This window comes from Vanessa cardui, chromosome 19, assembly GCF_905220365.1.
Source record: "Vanessa cardui chromosome 19, ilVanCard2.1, whole genome shotgun sequence".
Classification (NCBI taxonomy): domain Eukaryota; kingdom Metazoa; phylum Arthropoda; class Insecta; order Lepidoptera; family Nymphalidae; genus Vanessa; species Vanessa cardui.
This window is the reverse complement of record NC_061141.1, coordinates 7,129,919-7,152,705: the sequence shown is the minus strand read 5'-3', so window position 1 is coordinate 7,152,705 and position 22,787 is coordinate 7,129,919. Positions and strand designations below refer to the sequence as shown.

Below are 22,787 nucleotides of genomic sequence, written 5' to 3'. Positions count from 1 at the left end.
GTATGTGTCATTTATTTTCTGTACTTCTATTATTGCCAAATAAATATTATTATTATTATTTTTTTACTTATTTATTTATTTTTACTCATATAAAGTTACATTTTTAAATATAAAATACAAACATATGTATAAAATATATTTAAAAATATAAAATACAGAGACCAACCAGTGGCGGGAACAGGGTCTAAGCCACCGGTGGTCAGGGCTCCAAAGAGAGGAACTTCCTCACAATACGCGCCGTGCCGAGGAGTACTGCCTTCTGCATCAGGCCCTTGACCCAGCTGCCTAACGAGAGCCTCTTAAGATGTTGGTCGAGGCTCTTGGCCATTAGGCCATTCGCTGAAACAACTATCGGCACAATAACTGCTGTATCCACATCCCACATGTCGACAACCTCGTGAGCTAAGTCAAGATATTTTATTTGTTTATCCTTCTCAGCTTTCACGAGATTCTCGTCATGAGGGATGGTGATGTCAACAATTATCGTGCGGCGCTCTGACCGATCTATCACCACTATATCAGGCTTGTTGGCGACAACAGTCCTGTCAGTGATTATAGATCGGTCCCAGTACAGTGTGATATGACCATTCTCGAGAACTGGGTCGGGCACATACCTGTAGTACGGTACCTCTGATACCACAAGACCGTATCGAAGTGCAAGTTGTTGATGGATAATCTTGGCCACTTGATTATGTCTGTACAAATACTCTCCGTTAGCAAGACGAGAACAACCGGAAATAATATGTCTAAGGGATTCGCCCGGAGTGTGACACGCCCGACATATGTCCACCGTGCCATCCCTCACAATATACTTCCGGTAATTGTTCGTCATGATAACTTCGTCCATAATCGCACAGACAAAACCTTCGGTTTCACCAAATAGGTTACCGAACCGTAGCCAAGATACGGACGCCATAAAGTCCACATCGGGTCCATGAAGGACCCGATAGAAGCGTCCGTGTAACTCCTTGCACTTCCATACCTCCTTGCGGTTCTCAGTACTTAGTACTACAGGTTTGCGCCAGTTCTCTTTGCCTAAGGAGAGCGGAGTTAGTCCCTTGTCCATTGTAACTACATCTCGGTGCATATCCAAGTCAGTGTGGAGAAAATACTCCCTGAGTTTGTATACCTCACGGTTATGTAGGGTCTTGGCATTTAAAAAGCCACGGCCACCACATCTCCGTGGGATGTACAATCTCATCACCGAAGACCGAGGATGATGCATTCGATATGCAGTCAGCAGGACACGGACTTTCCTATCCAAGGCGTCTAGTTCTTTTTGAGTCCACTTGAGTATGCCGAAAGAGTACATCAAGACCGGCATGACCCAACCATTGAAGGCGCGAACCTTATTGCCACCTGATAAAAGACTTTTGAGTACCTTTTTCAGGCGACCAAAGAAACGCTCCTGCAATGATTGTTTCATGTCGGTCACATTGATGCCTAACGCTTCCGACATACCCAAGTATTTGTATGATTCGTTTGCGGACAGTGACTTAAAGTTTATGGAATCTGAAAGTTGTAATCCGTCAGATTCCATAATCTCTCCTCGCTTTACATGCATAACCGCGCATTTGTCAACTCCAAATTCCATTCTAATAGAATTACTAAAAGTTTCTGTTACCTTTAGTAACTCCATTAGTTGTGAATCTGAAGGTGCAAAGAGCTTTAAGTCATCCATGTAAAGTAGGTGGGATATTACTTTACCTCCTCTCCGCAAACGATAGCCCAGCCTTGAACTCTCCAAGAGAGTACTTAGGGGGTTCAAGGCTAAACAAAACCACAATGGACTCAAACTATCGCCCTGGAATATTCCCCGCTCAATCCTTATCGGTTCGTCATTACCATGAATCGTTCGGCATCCTGGATAGCGAAGGACTGTCCGCCATTGCCCCATACATGATCTCAAGAAACTGCATAGAGTTGTATCTAATTTATACAACTCCAGCACCCTCAAGAGCCATGTATGCGGCACGGAATCATAGGCCTTCTTGTAATCTATCCAGCATGTCGACAGACTCTTTCGAGAACGACGAACCTGTTGGCTAATGGTCATATCAATGAGGAGTAGCTCCTTAGTGCCTCGTGATCCACCCCTACATCCATTCTGAGAGACAGACAAAATACTATTATTCTGTATGTGACTATTAATCTTATCTCTCAGAATGGCGGTAAGGAGCTTATAGACCGTCGGTAAACAAGTAATCGGTCTATAATTTTTAGGATCCGTTGCACTACCTGACTTATGGAGCAGGTGGGTGACTCCGGTGGTAAGGAACTGTGGTAGCGACCCAGACTCTAGAGCTGACTGGAACTGGGATGCCAAGCATTCATGCGAGCTGCGTAGCCATTTTAGCCAGAAGTTATGCAGCCCGTCCGGTCCCGGAGACTTCCAGTTGGAAACGGATCGAACTGCAGCGGCTACATCTTCAGAAGCAATGGAAATTTTTCCCATCACTTCCAAAGGCTCGCACGCTTGCCTGACCTCCAGCATCCAATCACCTTCAATGTGGTCGACGGGCACCGACCAGATGTTGCGCCAAAATGTATTCGTGGCATCATCATCTGGGCGGCATCCATCGTTCACATCCTGGTCGAGTCGCTCCCACGTTCTGTACACCCACCTTTGATCGCTCTGGAATTTGCGATTCAAGTGATAACGGTCCACTCGCCGCCTGTACCGACGGATGCGGCTTGCCCATGCATAAACTTTTTGTTTTAGGAAGTCAATACGCTCCACGACATGGGACGGATATTCTTGCGGACCTATACCAGTCCCCAAGAACGCCCGCCCCACGAAACGCATTACACGTGGACGCGTATTCCCTTCCTTAAAACAATATAGTTTTCCAATGAGCACTCTGGTCTCATTAATACGTTTCTCAATCCTGCTCTGCCAGGCCGGTGCAACAGCCTTTGGTCGTGTAGCACGTTCGGTGTCTTCAAATGTAACACCAGCTACACGACATGCTGCAACAACCGCACAAAACAGAATTGAGTGCGTATCCTCGAGATTTTCACTGCCCCCAAAATAATCTGTGAGCAGTGAATCCAGAGTGCACACTAGGTCCCTATTCCGTTTAGTCATGGGTAAACGTGGCAACCGTGGCCTAAGCTCAGCGGGAGTGTTACGATACTCCCGAATCGCATCCCCCAGTGCGCTCCTCAAATGATCACTGTACTTACTTGTTGTAATAGCCATGTCACCACCGCCCTCGTCATCATGTTCTAGGCCCTGTGGTATTGTAGGAAGTGGTACCTCAACCACGGGCGTTGACGGGCCGGAAGTGACACCGCTATTACATGTTTCCGAGCGAATCCGATCAAGTACGGTGTCACTCAGCCTGTTGTTACGCAGAATGACTCGCACCTGATCCGACAGTCGTTGAGCCGAGACGTTGACAGCTGGTTCAAGCGCCTGAAACAGAGAGAGCATCCTAACACGGTACGCCGTGAGGTTAGTTCCCCCCTTTGTAGCCCCATAGTATGCGCGCATGACATTTTCATTGATGGGTTGTGTCCATCGCATGCGCTGCACACCACCACCGGAAGCGGGGACCCTGTTCGAGACCGGTTGGCCTCTGGCTCCCAAGCCCGTCGGTGGCCGGCGTCTCCCCGCTCGACGTACAGGTGTTGGCGACGTCGGCGGGGAGAAGTACTCGTCGCTCGAGCTCGACGCAACTGCAGACACCAGACTACTTCCTTGTGCGGGGTCCTGTGTCTGCGAGGCGGAGCTGAGCGGCGGGTCCGGGGATGGATAGTTGTGCGCTCGTTGTCTGGCTCTTGTCAACATGTTTTTGGGTTTTAAACATTCTTATTTTGGTTTGACAATGTCACTTTTATTTTTGGTAGAATTATTGATGTAGGTATATCTGTTCATTTTTGTATAATTGTACGTATATTTTATTATTTATGATCCAAGAATATCTGTTTACACTTTTTTAGATAAATATAGAATTTTTTCATTAATTTCTTTAAATAATTTTATGACAGCCCCATTTTTTTTCGTGTTGACGTATTTATTATTATTATTATTATCAACGGTCGGGATTGCTTTAAGACCGGGAGATGATAATGACAAAATATTTGGTCATTTGTACCAGTATGGCGGTTCTTCGAGGGTCTAATTACGTAAAGGCAAAAAGGAAAAATTAGTTTTTTATTTATTTCTTTTTATAATAAAACATACACATTAATATATTTCACAAGCCATTAAACCATTTTCTGGTTTGTATTGGCTAAGAAAAGTATTCGCATATACTATTTAGTAAAACTAAACAATACAGGCTGTTCCCAAATGTCTCATTTAATTATATATATTTTTTTATTTATATACATACCATATACACATACACACATATACATATATATACATACATAGTATATTATAATTTTTGATAAAAATATTTTTTTAGGACATTTTTGATATTTTTTTCTGTAATTTTTTCTCAAATATTTTTTGGTAACTCATTTATAAACATAGGTAGGACATAGTTAAGAGATTTTTTCCCGTATAGATTTTTGGTTCTTGGAAAGGTTAAGTTTTTATTGGTTATATTTCTGGTAGTCATATTATGAATATAAGGATTTTTTAGTTCATTATTAAAATAATTGTTAGAGAGTATAACGAGTTTAATTAGATCATACACTGGTAAGACTTTACAATATTTGAAAAGAGAAATTTTGTTTTTTATTTTAATTTGAATTTTTTGGGGTACTACATTTTTTAATATTCTTTGCTGTATTTTAAATATTCGGTCTAGGTAAGTTTTAAATGTACGTCCATAACTACCCAGGCCGTAGGATATGATACTTTCTGCTAGGGTCCTATACGTTCCTATACATCATGAGTAATATGGGGAAGGGTACCTTATGCTTTATTATGTATAGTTTTGCCATAAAAACACGTAACTGATCGCATACCTTACCTTACCTACCTTAACCCCGAGCGGTTGTAGGGAGAGGTCCGACGATGTCGGTACGTGTTGAAAAATTTCGGTTGGCGGGAATGAATGAGTCGGGCTGAATGTGTGACGATGTATTTTGCTTTTCTGGCGATTAACACAAGTTTTTGTCCATTGCGCGATGTCTGTATTCATTGAGAGCCAAAATATTTTTTTACATATCAGCTTGCTAGTTGTTCTTGTACCGGGATGACTTATGTTGTGTATACTATTATATACTTTTCTTCGGTACCATGTAGGAATATATGGACGAATATAAGTTGTTGAAGTTTCACAGTATAGTCCGATATCGGTGTTTGGCATATTAAATTTTTTCAGCGATAAATTATTTTGTTGTAGTAATTGTTGTATATTGTTATCTTCTTCTTGTGCGTTTGCTATTTCTTGGTATTTAATTTTAGATGGACAGTTTATCGTTTCAATGCGACTTAATGCGTCGGCCACTATATTTTCTTTACCGTTCACGTAACGTATATTGGTAGTAAATTCACTGATGTCATAGTCATTTTTGTTTCAGATTCAAACTCTTGTCTTCTTACCGATTATAAGGTCAGAATTGGCAATGCGTTTTGAGGTGCTCTGCATTGCATCGTTAGCCTTATTTTCTACCATTTCTGGTTTCTTATTCTTCTATATCGCATCATTTTCGGAGACCTTAATACGTTTTGCATTTCTTTTAGATGTCGATCGTCTTCATGTTAAAGCTCTGTTTCCTTTCCTAAATTTCTGCTTTTAGCGTTTTTCAAAATCGTTTTGAGAAACATTTCATTATTTTTAATAGTGTATTTTTCATACCACTGGTGCACCATACGCCAGAACAAAGCATGGAACATATATTTTTCAATTAGTCTTTGAATCGTGAGTCCGATAACTGCTTTTCAAGGTTGTCCAAATCTTGAGCGTTGTTAACTGGCTTCATATGCAATGGAATATATTCGTCTCGACCTTTGCTGTCACTCAACTTTAACATCGGTATTACATGATGAAACTATCTGGGAAACTTTATTTTCCATTTGCCTATGCAAGTAGTAAGTAAAAGTGTCCGTTACGTGTCTATACAAAACGGACACTTTTTGAATTATTCCATTTTGTACGTTGATTAGAGTTTGAATTTGGGCCACGAATTCAGAGAATTGGTTCTCTAAAATTTATTTTTTATTTTCGAATATTTTTTCAATATCAAAGCAAACACTGCTTTGTATAGCAGACGTACAGGCTATCAGAAGAAGATATAGCAAGAAGATATAAATCTTCGTTAATCCATCCTATTTCAGAGTTGGCATATAATGCACCAGCTGGTCCATCTTTTTCTAATAAAGGTCATTCTCCGACTGGCAAAAATAAACATAAGCGGTATGAAGTTTCTGGCTGCACTCATCGCATATATGACTGTTGTGTTCCTCCCTCGCTCGCCACTTGCAACAAACCCGAGTCTCACACCGTGGTGATACCAGTTTGGCCAGCGTTATAAGTATTGCTGGGAATAAACTTTTGTTTTTTCATTAAGTCGCCAAGTTTATAACAGAAATTTGTTATTTCTTCTCTGTTGAAAGCATAAATTCCATTTAAGCTAGTCACTTCAGCTTTGCGTATAGAGACTGAAAGATTGCGTTTTATAAAGGCGTGTACTCAACCAAGTCCAGGTGTTTTGCTGCTGTGGTCAAATATATTTTTGGTATTTTTGTCCATAATACTGAGACCCAGCAACTTATTCAGCAATTTCATTTTCTTGTTGTTGGGTCTTGGGTAAACAGGCTTTCGATTATAGTCTTGGATTGCTCAAAATGAAATGAAAATGGCACTAATGTGTGGGGTATCCGATCGTCTTGCCTGACTCCTCTCTTTATTCTTGTAGGCGGTCCGGTCGACTCCAGTTTAATTCTACTAGTACTGTAGTTTATATAGAGATATTGTAAGACTTTAATATATGGCAATTCAGTATTTTATGAGTGTAGAGCCTCCTAAATTGAATGATGGTGCAGGGTGTCTGTAGTACTCGTACTATCACAAATATGAGTTATTGGCTCGTTATGTCACCAGTAGCTGTAGATTACACGTCCGTTCTCACCACCGGCTCGCGCGCAACTGTACCCCCACTACACGTGTACTCGAGACAAGTATACAAACACTACATCCCTTCCTTAATATAATTATTTATTGAAAATATATCCTTTTATAAATATACCAAATATAATTGCTGAAAGATGAGTAATATAAAAACACAGAATAATTTTCCAACAAGAGATATTCATAATAATCACTTAGTACTATAATCAAGAAGTTTAAATTTTGTAATAATATTTAGTAGACAATTTTATACTATAAAGAATAAACTTAGATAATAAACCCAGGCGTACTATTTATTTACTACTAAATCTACTATTTTTCTTCACTCTGATCCATTTAATTTCCCTCCTTTTCCTCTTCAATTTCCTTTCCACCATTGTTTTGAACTTTCCATTCACCTTCAATTTTTTTTAAATGTATAACATTGCGTCTAAGTGTTTGACCAGTTTTTTCATTTCTCACGAGTACGTCTCCACCTTCTGTTCTTTCCACTATATGCGGAGTTAATTTGTAATTAACTGATAATTTATACCCTTTCTCCATGTCCTTCGCATATACTTTGTCACCTTCTGTGATCATTGTTTATTGAGCTCTTCGCTTTCTATCTCCGTACTCTTTTCCTCTTTCTTTATGTATTGCATCCCTGTCTCTAACTTCTGAATCGTCCAATACACGTTCACTATATAACAATGAAGGAATTTTGTCTTTAATCATCCTCTTAAAAAATAGTTCGGTAGGTGTTTTGCCTGTTACAGTATGTGGTGTCGAGTTATACATCATTAAATATTCCCATACAGCTTCCTTTAAATCACTTTTTTGCACTTGACTTATTTTTAACCTTTTTAAAATATCCCTGTTTTGTCTTTCTACTTCGCCATTCATTTGAGGCCAGTAGGGAATGGTGTTAAATATTTTTATATTAAACTGTCTGCAATATTCTTTGAATTCCTCACTTATGAATTGACGACCGTTGTCTGCTGTGATAGAAACAGGATAGCCAAGGCGACTGAATGTTTCTTTTAATAATTTTATAATCTTTGAACTCGTTATTATTTTAGTAAATTTTATTTCCTTGTGTCGACTATAATAATCAATAATAACTACAAGTATTCATTATTTGGCAAAGGTCCAAGTAGATCTATTGCAATATCTACCCAGGCAGCAACAGGGAGTTCTCTTCGCTTCATTGGAACTGGTGGGGTAGGCAAACCGACAACAGTGCATCCTTTACATTGTTTTACAAGGATCTCGGCATCTTTATCTATACGTGGCCACCAAACCTTAGACCTTAGACGACTTTTCATTGCAACTATTCCCGGGTGACCTTCATGTGCTGCTTCTAAAACCCTCTGTCTTAGTTCTTACCCGACTACCCCTTAGTAAAATTTTATCGTAGAAACACAGCTCTGATTCGAAAGCCCTGGTATAAACTAAAATATCGTCAATAAAATTTATTACTCCGTCTAATCCCACTAGTATTTTCTCTAATATTTTCTGAAATAATTCGGGTGCACAGGTGATTCCGAACATCAATCGCTTATATCTGTATAGTCCTTTAGATGTTATAAATGTCGTTAAGTGTCTGGAATTGGGATGAATTTCCACCTGATGGAAAGCATTTTTGATGTCTAGTTTGGAGAAGAATTTGGCTTTTTTATTTTCGGCAATAGATTATCCATACAGGGTAAGGGATGATTTTCCCTCATAACTGCCATATTAGCCCGCCTCATATCGACACATAACCGTAAATCATTGTCATCTTTTAGTATAGGAACAACATGTGAAACCCATTGAGAAGGTCCCTGTACTTTTTCTATAATGTCCAACTCAAGCAGTTTCTGTATTTTATGTTCAACCTTTTTTTCAATAGGAATAGGTATTCTTCTATATGGCTGTGATACTGGTTTGCACTTCTCATCAATGGGAATTTCGACCAGAACATCCTTTAATTTTGTAAAAGGCTGGTTTTTTCTCTGACCTCATGTACACCAATGCCTAATTTTAAGACGGCTAACCCAATTGCGGTTTCTTTTCCCAATAGATTTCTTGATCCGCCATTAATTACATAAACTTTAGTGTAAACAGATCGCCCATTCGTTTTAATGGTGGTATTAAAGGTTCCTTTTACATCCAATGCCGTTTTACTTCCATAATGATAATTTATTATTTGAACCCTTGGTTTGGTTGCATACTTTCACACTATTCATTTTTAACATTTCCCAAGCTTTGTCAGTAATTAGATTTAGTTTGCAGCCAGAATCTATTAACATATCTAGATTAACACCTCCCAATAGACATTCAATCATAGCATCTTTCATTTCATTTCATCATCATCATTCATATTAAAAACATATTATTCAGCTGTCTCTTCTTCAATAGAATTTACATCTTTCTCTTGCCTTTTTCTTTTATATTTATTGTCTTCATTTTGCTTATTTTCAAATTTCCGTTTCTGTGGTATTGTCCTGCACCACGCACTGAAATGACCTATTTTGCCGCAAGCGTGACAAGTTTTCTTTTTTGCTGGACACTTTTGATTTGGCAAGGTGTGTGTAATATGTCCACATCTTCCGCATTTCCCTTTTCCTGATTTAATGAATCCTGGCTTAATAGAACGATTTTTTATTGCATTAATATCAGAGCTATTCGAAGTGGTAGTCTTGTTTTGTCCATATCCTTCTAGCTGATACCCCACAGCTTCTAATGAATTAGCCTCCATAATAATTTTATCAAGTGGTACATTATCTCCTAGGGTCAATATTTTCTTACGAAGTTCTGAAGATGAACATTTCTCTACAATCTGGTCAATCAAGTTCTCCTCGGCATTACTAAATTTGCACTTCCCTGCTTGATTTCGGAGCCTAACAACAAACTTTTCAAATTTTTCATTCTCCTCTTGTATAATTTGGCGAAAAATATGCCTTTCATAGATTTTATTTTGCTTTGGAAGAAAATATCCATCAAGTTTATCGAATGCAGTGCTGAATACATCAACTCCTTCGGAGGCATCTACATGTGCTCCAGGTAGATTGTAAATAATTTCTTGTAGGTCCGATCCACCTAATAGTAATAACGTAGCCCTTCTTCTTTCAGGTCCATTAATTTCTGTAGCGTCTAAGTAAATATTAAAAGACCTTTTCCATTTTTCCCATCGTAACGCAATCGTGGCGTTGTCACCTTCTAGGTCAAGTTTTTCCGGGGGTGGAAGTAGATTTGCCATATCCGAGGAACATATAACAGGAATGCTCATACTGCATTTTAGGAAAGGCTCACATGGCCTATACCACAAAACACAACTTTACAAATTTTTAAGTATGGTTTCTAATATCATGAGGCCCATACTGCCACTTACGCAATAACGTGCAGTTTTTATTTATTTAAAGGCCCGCACTGCCTACACACAATTACGCATGGTTTTCATTTATATGAAGGCCCATACTGCCTGCACACAAATACGTAGGTACGGTTGTCTTTCACTTAAGTTCCCGTAATGCCAACTAACAATAACGCACGGTTTTCATTTCTATGAGGGCCCGTACTGCCTCCACACCATATTTGAATCACAGGTAAGTAAAACTTCTTTGGGATAACTAGGTTACTACAGTACATACTTTATTTTTATTTCATTGTATAATCTTGTATATTATTTTTATTATTATAACTTTTTATTTATTTTTAACCGACTTCAAAAAAAGGAGGAGGTTCTCAATTCGTCGGGGCCTTTTTTTTTTTTTTTTTTTATTTTTTATGTATGTTACCGAATTACTCGAAGATGGCTGGGCCGATTTTAACAATTCTTTTTTTGTTTGAAAGGGCATGTTTTACAGGTGGTCCCATTGTCAGGAGATCAGGATCTGATGATGGGATCCTGGAGAAATCGAGGGAACTCCTCAAATTTTATAGGCACACCTATAGTGATTTCGGTTTTATTCAAAGTGCCTTGGTCATATGCTCACGAAAAGTGACATTTGATGAAGTGGAACTGATGATGAAGACCACAACTAGTAATCAGAACCTATTAGTAAGTAACTATTTTACGGGCTTAGTTCTATTTCTTTAAGATAGTCGTCAAGCAATTGATGTTAGTAAACATGCCTATGATGAAGTCTAGCTGATGGTGGACTACCAGGAGAACTCCTCAATGATTAACGGCATTAAAGTGAATGACAAACACTACCAATTGTAATTATAAATAACAAAACAACACTGAAAAGCAGTAAATAAATTTTTATAAATAAAAAAAAAACCGCCTTCAAAAATGAACTAAAAAGAAAAAAATAATCAGTTACATCCATATCCAATTTACGATTTTTTAATCACCTTTTGAAGGCGGTGCCAACAAAGTAAATAAATTCCTATATTGAAATCATTTAATTTGTATCGATAGTAAGGTTTGTCTAATGGTGTCATCTATACAATAAATAGATTTAGTTTTTGTATGTATGTATTATGTACCTATATGCATATATAGCAATGTTGGCACCGACTTTGAGAGGTGATTAAAAAATCGTAAATTGGATATGGATGTAACTGATTATTTTTTTCTTTTTAGTTCATTTTTGAAGGCGGTTTTTTTTTTTTATTTATAAAAATTTTCACTCATATAATATTACATTTTTAAATATAAAATGCAAACATATAAAATATATTTAAAAATATAAAATACAGAGGCCAACCAGTGGCGGGAACAGGGTCCAAGCCACCGGTAGTCAGGGCTCCAAAGAGAGGAACTTCCTCACAATACGCGCCGTGCCGAGGAGTACTGCCTTCTGCATCAGGCCCTTGACCCAGCTACCTAACGAGAGCCTCTTAAGGTGTTGGTCGAGGCTCTTGGCCATTAGGCCATTCGCTGAAACAACTATCGGCACAATAACTGCTGTATCCACATCCCACATGTCGACAACCTCGTGAGCTAAGTCAAGATATTTTATTTGTTTATCTTTCTCAGCCTTCACGAGATTCTCGTCATGAGGGATGGTGATGTCAACAATTATCGTGCGGCGCTCTGACCGATCTGTCACCACTATATCAGGCTTGTTGGCGACAACAGTTCTGTCAGTGATTATAGATCGGTCCCAGTACAGTGTGATATGACCATTCTCGAGAACTGGGTCGGGCACATACCTGTAGTATGGTACCTCTGATACCACAAGACCGTATCGAAGTGCAAGTTGTTGATGGATAATCTTGGCCACTTGATTATGTCTGTGCAAATACTATATATTATTTATACTAAGGGATTCGCCCGGAGTGTGACACGCCCGACATATGTTCACCGTGCCATCCCTCACAATATACTTCCGGTAATTGTTCGTCATGATAACTTCGTCCACAATCGCACAGACAAAACCTTCGGTTTCATCAAATAGGTTGCCGAACCGTAGCCAAGATACGGACGCCATAAAGTCCACATCGGGTCCATGAAGGGCCCGATAGAAGCGTCCGTGTAACTTCTTGCTCTTCCATACCTCCTTGCGGTTCTCAGTACTTAGTACTACAGGCTTGCGCCAGTCCTCTTTGCCTAAGGAGAGCGGAGTTAGCCCTTTGTCCATTTTAACTACATCTTTATTTTTAATATGCAACGAACGAGCTGTTTGACAAACTTGTTTAAATAACTTGGAATATTTTTTAACAAAATTGATAAATTTACAATCACGATTATATTTCTTAAGTTCATATAGCTCATACAATTTAGTTCGACTTATATAGATACCGGTAGTGGCCCAGTCTGAGAACTGCATTTCATTGTTTTGATAAAAGATTTTTAACTGATATATTTTATTGAATTCGTTATTAATTACTTGTAAAAGAGAATTATATAAAGAGTTGGGATCATTTGAGCTAAGATTCAATTTTGGAAGGCTACAGTGTAAAGCATTATTGAAGTTGATTGAACCTTTTACAGTAATTGGCCTACAAGTGATTTTTCGTTTCTTTTGATTTTTTTTTTATACCTATTGACACCATTTGGCCAAAGTGATCTGATGTAAGGTTTGATAAGATTTTCTTATTAACGGCCTCACAACTACAAAACACGTTATCTATGCAGGTTGCGGAAGTCGCTGATTTAGTGGTAGGTTGTATCACTACTGAGGAGGAGTAACACAGGATATGTAAATCACGATAATTGCGAATATTGTTTTTATTGGATTCACCAACTATTATACTTATTACACTAATTAATTTAAGTCCTTAAGTAAACGATGAGACACTTTGAATTACGTATGTAGCTAGCGAGCATGCGAGCGACGTGCAGATCGACCCGGAAGTTTTAGCGAACTAAAAAGAATTAATTTTACAATTAACAATAATTTTTACTTGTGAAGCGCCTGCGACGGCCGGCCGGCCGCAGGGCCCGCGGGTGGACGTCGCCCCGCAATGGGGCGGAGTCTGACCGCGTCGCTCGCGCGCTTACGTATATAAAAAGACTTGTCGTATTTATTCTGTCCGTTGAAATTAATAAAATAAGAAAATTTATAAAAAATAATTAAAACATAAAATACACACTTATAATTTAACAAAAGTAAAAAAAAAAGAAATAAAAATTATAATAGAAAAATAGGCTACGCCACATCACCCCCCTCCAGAGGCCGTCCTACGGGCGATAATAGTCCGGGAATCGAACTTTACGACCTGAACGTGTCCTTCTGTCATTAACACCTTCGGCATCAGGCTGAGTGGGTTCCTGTAGTGGTGGTGTTAAGTGTTTATGTTCCGTGTTGTGTTGTGGGGAGTGTGTGTTTGTTTGTGTGTTTGTGTTATGTGTGTCGTGAAGTATGTAGGCTGGTTTGACACGATCTGCAGATACTGTGACAGGTTTTCCGTGAAAAAGAATGGTAAGCACTTTGGAGTTGTTTTTGAGTACCTCGTGAGGGCCAGTATAGGCCGGCTTAAGGGATCCACGGTTAATCTCCTCTCTGAGATAGACGTGAGAAGCTGTTTTTAAATCTTTGAAAACAAAGAAGGACCTAGTGCCAAGACGCGACGCTGGTATTGGTCTGAGCTTCCGTGCAAATGTCCGAATTCGTGTCAAGTAATCTGCCACGTCGGTTGAGTCGTCAGCTTGAGGATGAAGAATTTCCCCAGGCAACCTAAGTGTTTCGCCGTAGACGAGCTCAGCTGAGGAGGCGCGTAAGTCTTCCTTATAAGCGCTCCGGATGCCTAAAAGTACTATCGGAAGAGACTCGACCCAGTTTTGGTTTCCGTGGCAAGTAATTGCGGCTTTAAGTTGCCTATGAAATCTTTCCACCATCCCGTTACATGCTGGGTGATACGCGGTCGTTCTTTTGTGCTTGAAGCCGATGAGGTCTGACAAACGCTTAAATAGGGCAGATTCAAATTGTGCGCCACGATCGGTGACTATGTCGATGGGACAACCGAAGCGTGATATCCATCCGAATAGTAATGCGTTGGCCACGGACTCAGCGGTTATGTCGCGTAAGGGTATGGCCTCAGGCCAACGGGTGAAACGGTCGACGGCGGTGAGGCAATATCTATAACCGTGTGAATATGGCAATGGACCAACGAGATCGATATGGATATGAGCAAACCGTGATCGTGGTAATTTGAAAGTTCTAACAGATGGCGAGCAATGGCGAGAGATTTTTGACCGTTGGCATGCTGGGCAGGCTCGTGTCCATTCTCTGCAATCTTTTCTAATACCTGGCCAAACATACCTCTCTGAGACTATCCTGGTTGTTGATTTGGCACCTGGATGGCTAAGACAGTGCAAACTTTCAAAAACTCTCCGGCGAAAGTCTTGAGGAACGTATGGGCGTATGCTATTGCTACTCTCATCGCAATACAGTTCAGAGTGTGTTCCTGGCAGTTTCATCTTTTTCAAGGATAAAGAGGTGTCGCTGTTAAGGAGCTTCTGCAACTCGGCGTCCGTGGATTGAGATTGTGCTAGCTGCTCAGAGTCGACTGGTTTAGCAACTTCCTCAATCCGTGAGAGAGTGTCTGCGACAACGTTGTTTCTTCCTGATATGTGTCTTATATCCGTTGTAAACTGCGATATAAAATCTAAGTGTCTGAACTGTCTTGGTGAGCAATTTTCTTTACGCGAACTGAATGCGAAGCACAAAGGTTTATGGTCTGTATATACCACGAAATCTTTTGCTTCGACCATATGCCTGAAATATTTGATCGCTTCATATGTTGCTAGCAGCTCTCTATCATACGAAGAATATTTTTGCTGGGCAGGACTGAGTTTATGTGAGTAGAACGCGAGTGGCTGCCAACCCTCATGCGTCAACTGCTGTAAAGCGGCTCCAATGGCCACATCAGATGCGTCTGTTACTATGGCTAATTTAGCTTGGCTATCTGGGTGAGCCAATAGTGTTGCGTCACATAAACTTTGCTTACAGGCGTTAAAAGCTTCCTGTTCTACTGCTGTGAAGGTTATGGGGTCGGATCCTTTTACAGAACCAACAAGAAGTGCATTCAACGGAGATTGGTGTTGAGCTGCGTTCGGTATAAACCTTCTATAAAAGTTCAGCATGCCCAGAAATCTTCTCAGTTCTTTGACGTTCTTTGGCACTGGGAAGTTTTGAACTGCCTGGACTTTGGCAGGTAAAGGCTTGGTACCGCTAGTGGATATATGGTATCCTAGAAACGTCACCTCTGGTACTCCAAAGATACATTTGGAAGTGTTGATTACCATGCCATATTCTTGGAGCCTAGCGAAGAGTTGCCTCAAGTGACCTTTATGGGTTTCTTCATCTTCAGAGAAAACTAGGAAATCGTCCAGGTAGGCGTAACAGAATTCCAATCCTCGTAGCATTTCATCCACGAAACGTTGAAAGGTTTGTCCGGCATTACGTAGTCCAAACGTCATGAATGGGAACTCGTACATGCCAAAAGGTGTGGTAATAGCAGTTTTTGGTACGTCTTCTGAGGCAACCGGTATCTGGTGGTACGCCTTTACGAGGTCGATAGTGCTGTAAACCTTGCAACCGGCAATTGTGTGCGCAAAATCATGTATATGGCGGATCGGGTACCTGTCCGGTATTGTACGGGCGTTGAGTTGCCGGTAGTCGCCACAGGGGCGCCAGCTGTTGTCTTTCTTTGGCGCCAAGTGGAGTGGTGACGACCACGGGGACTCAGAGGGTCTGGCTATGCCCATCTGAAGCATAGTGGCAAACTCCTCCTTAGCTACCTTCAATTTGTCAGGGGCCAGCCTTCGTGGTGTGCATGATACGGGTGGCCCGGGTGTAGTACGTATATGGTGTACTGTGTTGTATTTAGGTGCATGTAAAGTACCGGATGGACGAGTGATATCGGGATATTCCCGTAGTATGTGATGATAAACCGACTCACCAGTGATCACCTTTACCGATGAAATGTCAGCAGGACACGCAGGCAAAGCCACAGTATATAGCGTTGTGTTGCTATCGATAAGACGTTGATTCCTGCAATCCACAATTAAATTATAGTAAGATAAAAAATCAACGCCTATTATCGCCCTTGTGACATCGGCTACAATAAATCGCCAGGGAAAGTCGCGGCGTAGGCCTATATTTAAGACTAGATTTACATACCCGTATGTATTTATTTTGCTACCATTAGCGGCACATAAATCGTAATTCGTTTTAGTCTTAGAGTCTCTAATACCACTCCACGGAAAAACACAGAGGTCACTTCCAGTGTCCACTAAGAACTGCGTTTTTGTTTTCGCATCCGTAACGAATAGGCGACCGATACTCGGGCAATCGGCAGTCGCCGTTAACGACCGCCCGTTGAGTTTACCGAGAATTCGCACGGTTTTATGCACCTTTTCGCCTTTTCGCCGAATTTAGTGTGGTACCAGCACTGAGACTTCGAGGAACTGGAGTTCTGGCGCCTTCGACTCCTGGAACGGTCACGCTGCCTGGGTCGCGACATCCTGCTCACCCTCGTCGTCAGCTCCGCCACTTGCCTAGTGAGTTCAGAGATTTGACGAGTCATGGCGTTGACGCTGCTTTCAGGTGGAGCTGGGCTTGATGCGGAGGCCACTTGCAAGTTGGGCGTGACCACGTCATGAATCCGGTCTGCTAGGTCGGCCAGCTCTTCTAGCGATGCTCGAGGTTGCGACGCGATGATCGACTGCGTGCTCTGTGGCAGTCGGCTGGTCCAAATCGTCCTTAAGAACTCCTCTGGAACGCCGGGTCCCGCTAGATTTTGTAGGTGGCGTACGAAGTGTGATGGTTTCCGGTCCCCGAGCTCCTCATGCAAAAGGAGCTGTTGCACCTTCTTTTCTCGAGATACCGAAAGCCTCTTTATTAGTTCCGCCTTCAACTTATCGTATCTTCCGGTGTTAGGAGGTGTGGTAATGATGTCCTCCACTTCGGCTGCGTATTGAGGTTCGAGCTGCGCAATGGCGTAGTAGAACTTCGTCGTGTCGCTGGTGATGTTGGCGAGGACGAATTGACCTTCCAATTGTGCAAACCAGAGCGCCGGCTTTTCAGGATAAAATGGCGGCACGCGTACGCCAACTCGGCATGACTCTGCTATTTGCTCGGCGCCATCTTTCTTTCCGTCTGTCGTCATCGTGTAGGGTACTTTCAAGATTCAAGCAGAAGAGAATAAGCGTCGTGCTCTACGGGGTCACCAGTTTAGTGGTAGGTTGTATCACTACTGAGGAGGAGTAACACAGGATATGTAAATCACGATAATTGCGAATATTGTTTTTATTGGATTCACCAACTATTATACTTATTACACTAATTAATTTAAGTCCTTAAGTAAACGATGAGACACTTTGAATTACGTATGTAGCTAGCGAGCATGCGAGCGACGTGCAGATCGACCCGGAAGTTTTAGCGAACTAAAAAGAATTAATTTTACAATTAACAATAATTTTTACTTGTGAAGCGCCTGCGACGGCCGGCCGGCCGCAGGGCCCGCGGGTGGACGTCGCCCCGCAATGGGGCGGAGTCTGACCGCGTCGCTCGCGCGCTTACGTATATAAAAAGACTTGTCGTATTTATTCTGTCCGTTGAAATTAATAAAATAATAAAATTTATAAAAAATAATTAAAACATAAAATACACACTTATAATTTAACAAAAGTAAAAAAAAAAAGAAATAAAAATTATAATAGAAAAATAGGCTACGCCACAGCTGATATTCTTGTAGGTTCACAAAGTATGTTATTTAGATTATAAGATTGAAATAAATTTATAAACCTAGTACTTATGGAAGATTGCACTTAAATGTTCACGTCACTGTTAAAATCTCCACAAATAACTATATTCTTTCGCCCAGTACAGACTCGCTTAAGTCCTCCATCACACATTCAAAAAGGTTAAAATCCGATTGTGGAGGTCGGTACACGCACATAGCTATAGTATGCTCGAGTTCCACGCATGACAGTTCAACAGTGCGCTCTATTGAAAGATCCACAATGTCTTTTCGCTCTTTACAATGTATATTCTGTTTTGTGTATATTAATGATCCTCCATGTTTAGTTAATTTTCTAAAGAACGCACTTGACAATTTATAGTTATTAATACTAGGTGGTAGCTGATGTGACAAGGGGTGTCGGTTTCCACCGTGTCTTCAGGGTAGAACGTATTAGCTAGGAGGTCGGCAGACTCTTTAGGGTTTAGTGTCCTACCGTCGTTACCTCTCAGTAGAAGGTCTTCTCTTCTACCTGCTGTTTTTCTGAGTACACGGTAGATCCCATCCCACACACTCTCCCTGTCCTGCCTGGTGCAGAACTCCTTCCAACTCTGAGTTTGGGTCTCCAAGGATTTTTGGATGTAGTTATCCTTGGCCTCAAGGCATTCTTTTAATACAGATTTCCTCCGGTGGGGTGCAGCATTTTTGATCCTCCTCTTTTTGGTCAGGACGTTCTTCCTGAGGAGATCAATCTCTTCGGACCACCAGGGAAGGACGGTGCCCTTACGCCTTCTGCCTAACTTCGGAATAGCAATCTCGCTTGCTATCTGAATGGATGTTGTGTAGGCTTCGATCAGGTACTCCATCTCCTCTCCGGAAACAATGGCATCTATTCTCTCCGACGTAACGTTCATCTCTGTGAGTGAAGAAAGGAATGTCTCTCTGAACGCTGACCAGTCCGCCTTCTTGGTGTTATACACCCTGGTCGTTGGAATAGGTGCTTGTTGCAGCCTCCCGCCTAGTACCAGTGTGTATGTTATGGCATTGTGGTCTGATGTGATCAGCGTTGCGTCCACCTTCCAGTCCCTTAACTTCCCCAACAAAGACGAACTACAGGCGGTTACGTCCACAATGCTGGTGCAGTGCCTATTGTCTCTCCAAACCTCGAACGTCGGGGTTTGTCCGGTGTTGAGGATGTGGTAGTCCATTTCGTTGAGGAAGGCGCAGTATTCCGTCCCTCTCTGGTCCTCTGAGGCGCTACCCCACCAGTAGCTCCAAGCGTTGATGTCTCCCGCTACAAGGGTATTTGGCGTTTTCAGGGTGTTAGCTATTACTTTAGTTCTATCAATGTAGGGCCCGATGTCGACATTCCCGTCAAAGTAGACCGAGATTGCTCCGAGTCTGAAGCTTCCGATCTCCAGTATCGCTGCTACCTCGGTTTCGGAGACCAGCTGAGGGTCTTGTATGACTCTCAACCGGTCGTCGAAGACGATTATTGCAGCTTTCACTGGGTTACGGCTGTGGATGTTTTGGGTGCACTGGATGACTCTTGTGCCGGGGTATTGTTTGACACTACCGCTTGAACCCGTATATGGTTCCTGCACCAGTGCCATGGCTATGCCCCTTACCTCGTTAAGCTTCAGCAGCTCAGCCATTGCTTGTTTCGAGCGCTGGAGATTACATTGTATAATCCCCAGTCTCGTTCCACCTCTCCTGTCGACGTTTGTTAGGGCCCTCAGGTCGGTTTGGCTGACCTTAGCAATAGCTAATCTTGGAACGCGCCAGTCTGTCCCACATTAGGCGTTGAGGGCACTCATTACTGAATGCCATATGTGGGAAGGGGTCTTGAACCTTCGCGTCCTTGCAATTTTTGCACTTGGGTGGTTTATCCTCCTGCCTGGTTCGGCACTCCTGCCAAGAGTGCGCACCTCCGCAGTAATTGCAGTGTTGATGCGGCTCTTTGCATAGTGTTTTGGTGTGTCCGAATCCTAGGCATTTCGAACATTGTATAAGCGGTGATTGGTCCTCCACATCCCTCCTGTGGATTGATATGTGGACCGACCCCACCTCTATCATCTTTTTGTGTAGGATCGGTGCAGCTTCAAGGACGACGTGGCATTGTAGCGCGTTCCTCGCCCTTTTTCTGTATCTAACCTTAAGGGATGAGTCTTGTCCAGGCAGGTCCTCAAAAAGTTTCTTGTTTTGAGCCTTGATATGTTCGACAATTTCCTCATCCCTTAGGTACGCCATGATGTTATTGATCCTTATTAGCGGGTTTTGGGGTTTCGGTTCATGAATTTTTAACTTAGTAGTTTTTGTTATTTGGGTTTTGATTTTGTTTATGTCTTCCTTTTCTGCACAACTCAGCAGGATCTTACTATTTTTGGCCTTTCGGACCCTGTCCACCTTTACTCCGATGTTCTTGAAATCTAAGGCTCTCGTGATGTCCTCCAGCACCTTTTCTCCAGTGTTATTGGGATCTGTGCTGGAGACTATCACGGTGTGGTTAAGGTGTTTTCTGGGGGTCTTGGCGACCGAAGCGTAAGTTATCTCCTGCTGGATGGTCGGTTTTTGTTTTAAGGAGGAATTGTACCACTCCATGGTTTTGTTGAGCACGCGGGAGGTAGACGCCATTTCCGCTACGTCGGCGCGTATCGGGTTTAGTATTCCCTCGATCTGCGCCGCCGTGTCCGCCATGGCCAACTCCGCTCCGAGTCCCTGGGTGGTAGTTGCGTTTGTGGCTAAGTTGTTAGTTGCCACGTCTTTCACTTCTTCTACCTCCTCTAATATTTTTTTTGTCCTGGTCATAATGGGTTCCGTTGCCTTTCTTATTTCATTGCCTATCTCTTCTTTTGAGACGGGTTTGGCTTTGAGGATGTCTTCAAGCATCTTTTCTGTTTTTGAATGAGGATTCATTGCCTTGAGTTCCTCTTTTATATCCGAGTAGGAGGGCTCATCCCGTCTCATTATGTCCTCTTCAGGATTCTGTGGGTAGGTGATCATCGACGTTCCGGAACCCATTTCCTTGATATCTTGTTGGAGATAGTGTACTTGCGTTGCCAGTGAGGCAACCGAGTCTGTTAGTTGTTTCATTTCGGCGGTGTTGTCTATTTTCTTGGCCCGAGTTTTTCTGGATGGGCGTCTCCTGGATGTTTTGGCAGACCTTTTGGTGGCTGTGGTCTTCCCCGTTCCAGAGCTGAAGGTTTTTATGGAGCGCTTAATCACTCCATCTAGCTCAGTATTGAGCGTCCGTGTAACTTCTTGCTCTTCCATACCTCCTTGCGGTTCTCAGTACTTAGTACTACAGGCTTGCGCCAGTCCTCTTTGCCTAAGGAGAGCGGAGTTAGCCCTTTGTCCATTTTAACTACATCTTTATTTTTAATATGCAACGAACGAGCTGTTTGACAAACTTGTTTAAATAACTTGGAATATTTTTTAACAAAATTGATAAATTTACAATCACGATTATATTTCTTAAGTTCATATAGCTCATACAATTTAGTTCGACTTATATAGATACCGGTAGTGGCCCAGTCTGAGAACTGCATTTCATTGTTTTGATAAAAGATTTTTAACTGATATATTTTATTGAATTCGTTATTAATTACTTGTAAAAGAGAATTATATAAAGAGTTGGGATCATTTGAGCTAAGATTCAATTTTGGAAGGCTACAGTGTAAAGCATTATTGAAGTTGATTGAACCTTTTACAGTAATTGGCCTACAAGTGATTTTTCGTTTCTTTTGATTTTTTTTTATACCTATTGACACCATTTGGCCAAAGTGATCTGATGTAAGGTTTGATAAGATTTTCTTATTAACGGCCTCACAACTACAAAACACGTTATCTATGCAGGTTGCGGAAGTCGCTGATATTCTTGTAGGTTCACAAAATTTGTTATTTAGATTATAAGATTGAAATAAATTTATGAACCTAGTACTTATGGAAGATTGCACTTAAATGTTCACGTCACTGTTAAAATCTCCACAAATAACTATATTCTTTCGCCCAGTACAGACTCGCTTAAGTCCTCCATCACACATTCAAAAAGGTTAAAATCCGATTGTGGAGGTCGGTACACGCACATAGCTATAGTATGCTCGAGTTCCACGCATGACAGTTCAACAGTGCGCTCTATTGAAAGATCCACAATGTCTTTTCGCTCTTTACAATGTATATTCTGTTTTGTGTATATTAATGATCCTCCATGTTTAGTTAATTTTCTAAAGAACGCACTTGACAATTATAGTTATTAATACTAGGTGGTAGCTGATGTGACAAGATCCAATGTTCGCTAATACAAAATATGTCAATATTATAGTACTTAAAAATAATTCAATTTCGTTATCTTTGCTGGATAAGCTCTGTATATTTTGATGTACAATACTAATAATATATTTACAGTGCTTATCAGTTGTCTTATTGCTTAGTTTTTTAATTTATTATTGTTAGTAGCACAACTACTAATCAAGGGTATAATATTTTTTTTAATTGTAGTGTCTACAATTGGATCAAATATATTGTAAGCTAACAATGTAGCTATATGTCGTTTATATTTAAGTGGCAGGTACATTGTATCCTTTGTCAGCTTAAAGTTAAATATAAATTTATTTATGTCAAAATTAATAAATACGTCACTATGACGGCATGTCATGC

The 22,787-nt window shown here is 41.1% G+C and overlaps 2 protein-coding genes across 2 annotated transcripts; both read right to left on the bottom strand.

The window, feature by feature from the left end:
- Positions 1 to 9,384: 9,384 nt before the first annotated feature.
- On the bottom strand, positions 9,385 to 10,251 carry LOC124537738. Its single transcript, XM_047114630.1, has one exon. It carries the CDS (start codon positions 10,249 to 10,251, stop codon positions 9,385 to 9,387), a length of 867 nt encoding a protein of 288 aa, XP_046970586.1.
- A 7,619-nt stretch (positions 10,252 to 17,870) lies between these two features.
- Positions 17,871 to 19,786, bottom strand: LOC124537737. The gene is made up of 2 exons (XM_047114629.1): positions 18,524 to 19,786; positions 17,871 to 17,999 (listed from the first exon to the last, which is right to left on the bottom strand). The coding sequence occupies exons 1-2, from the start codon at positions 19,784 to 19,786 to the stop codon at positions 17,871 to 17,873; spliced, it is 1,392 nt and encodes a 463-aa protein (XP_046970585.1).
- Between the last annotated feature and the right edge of the window lie 3,001 nt (positions 19,787 to 22,787).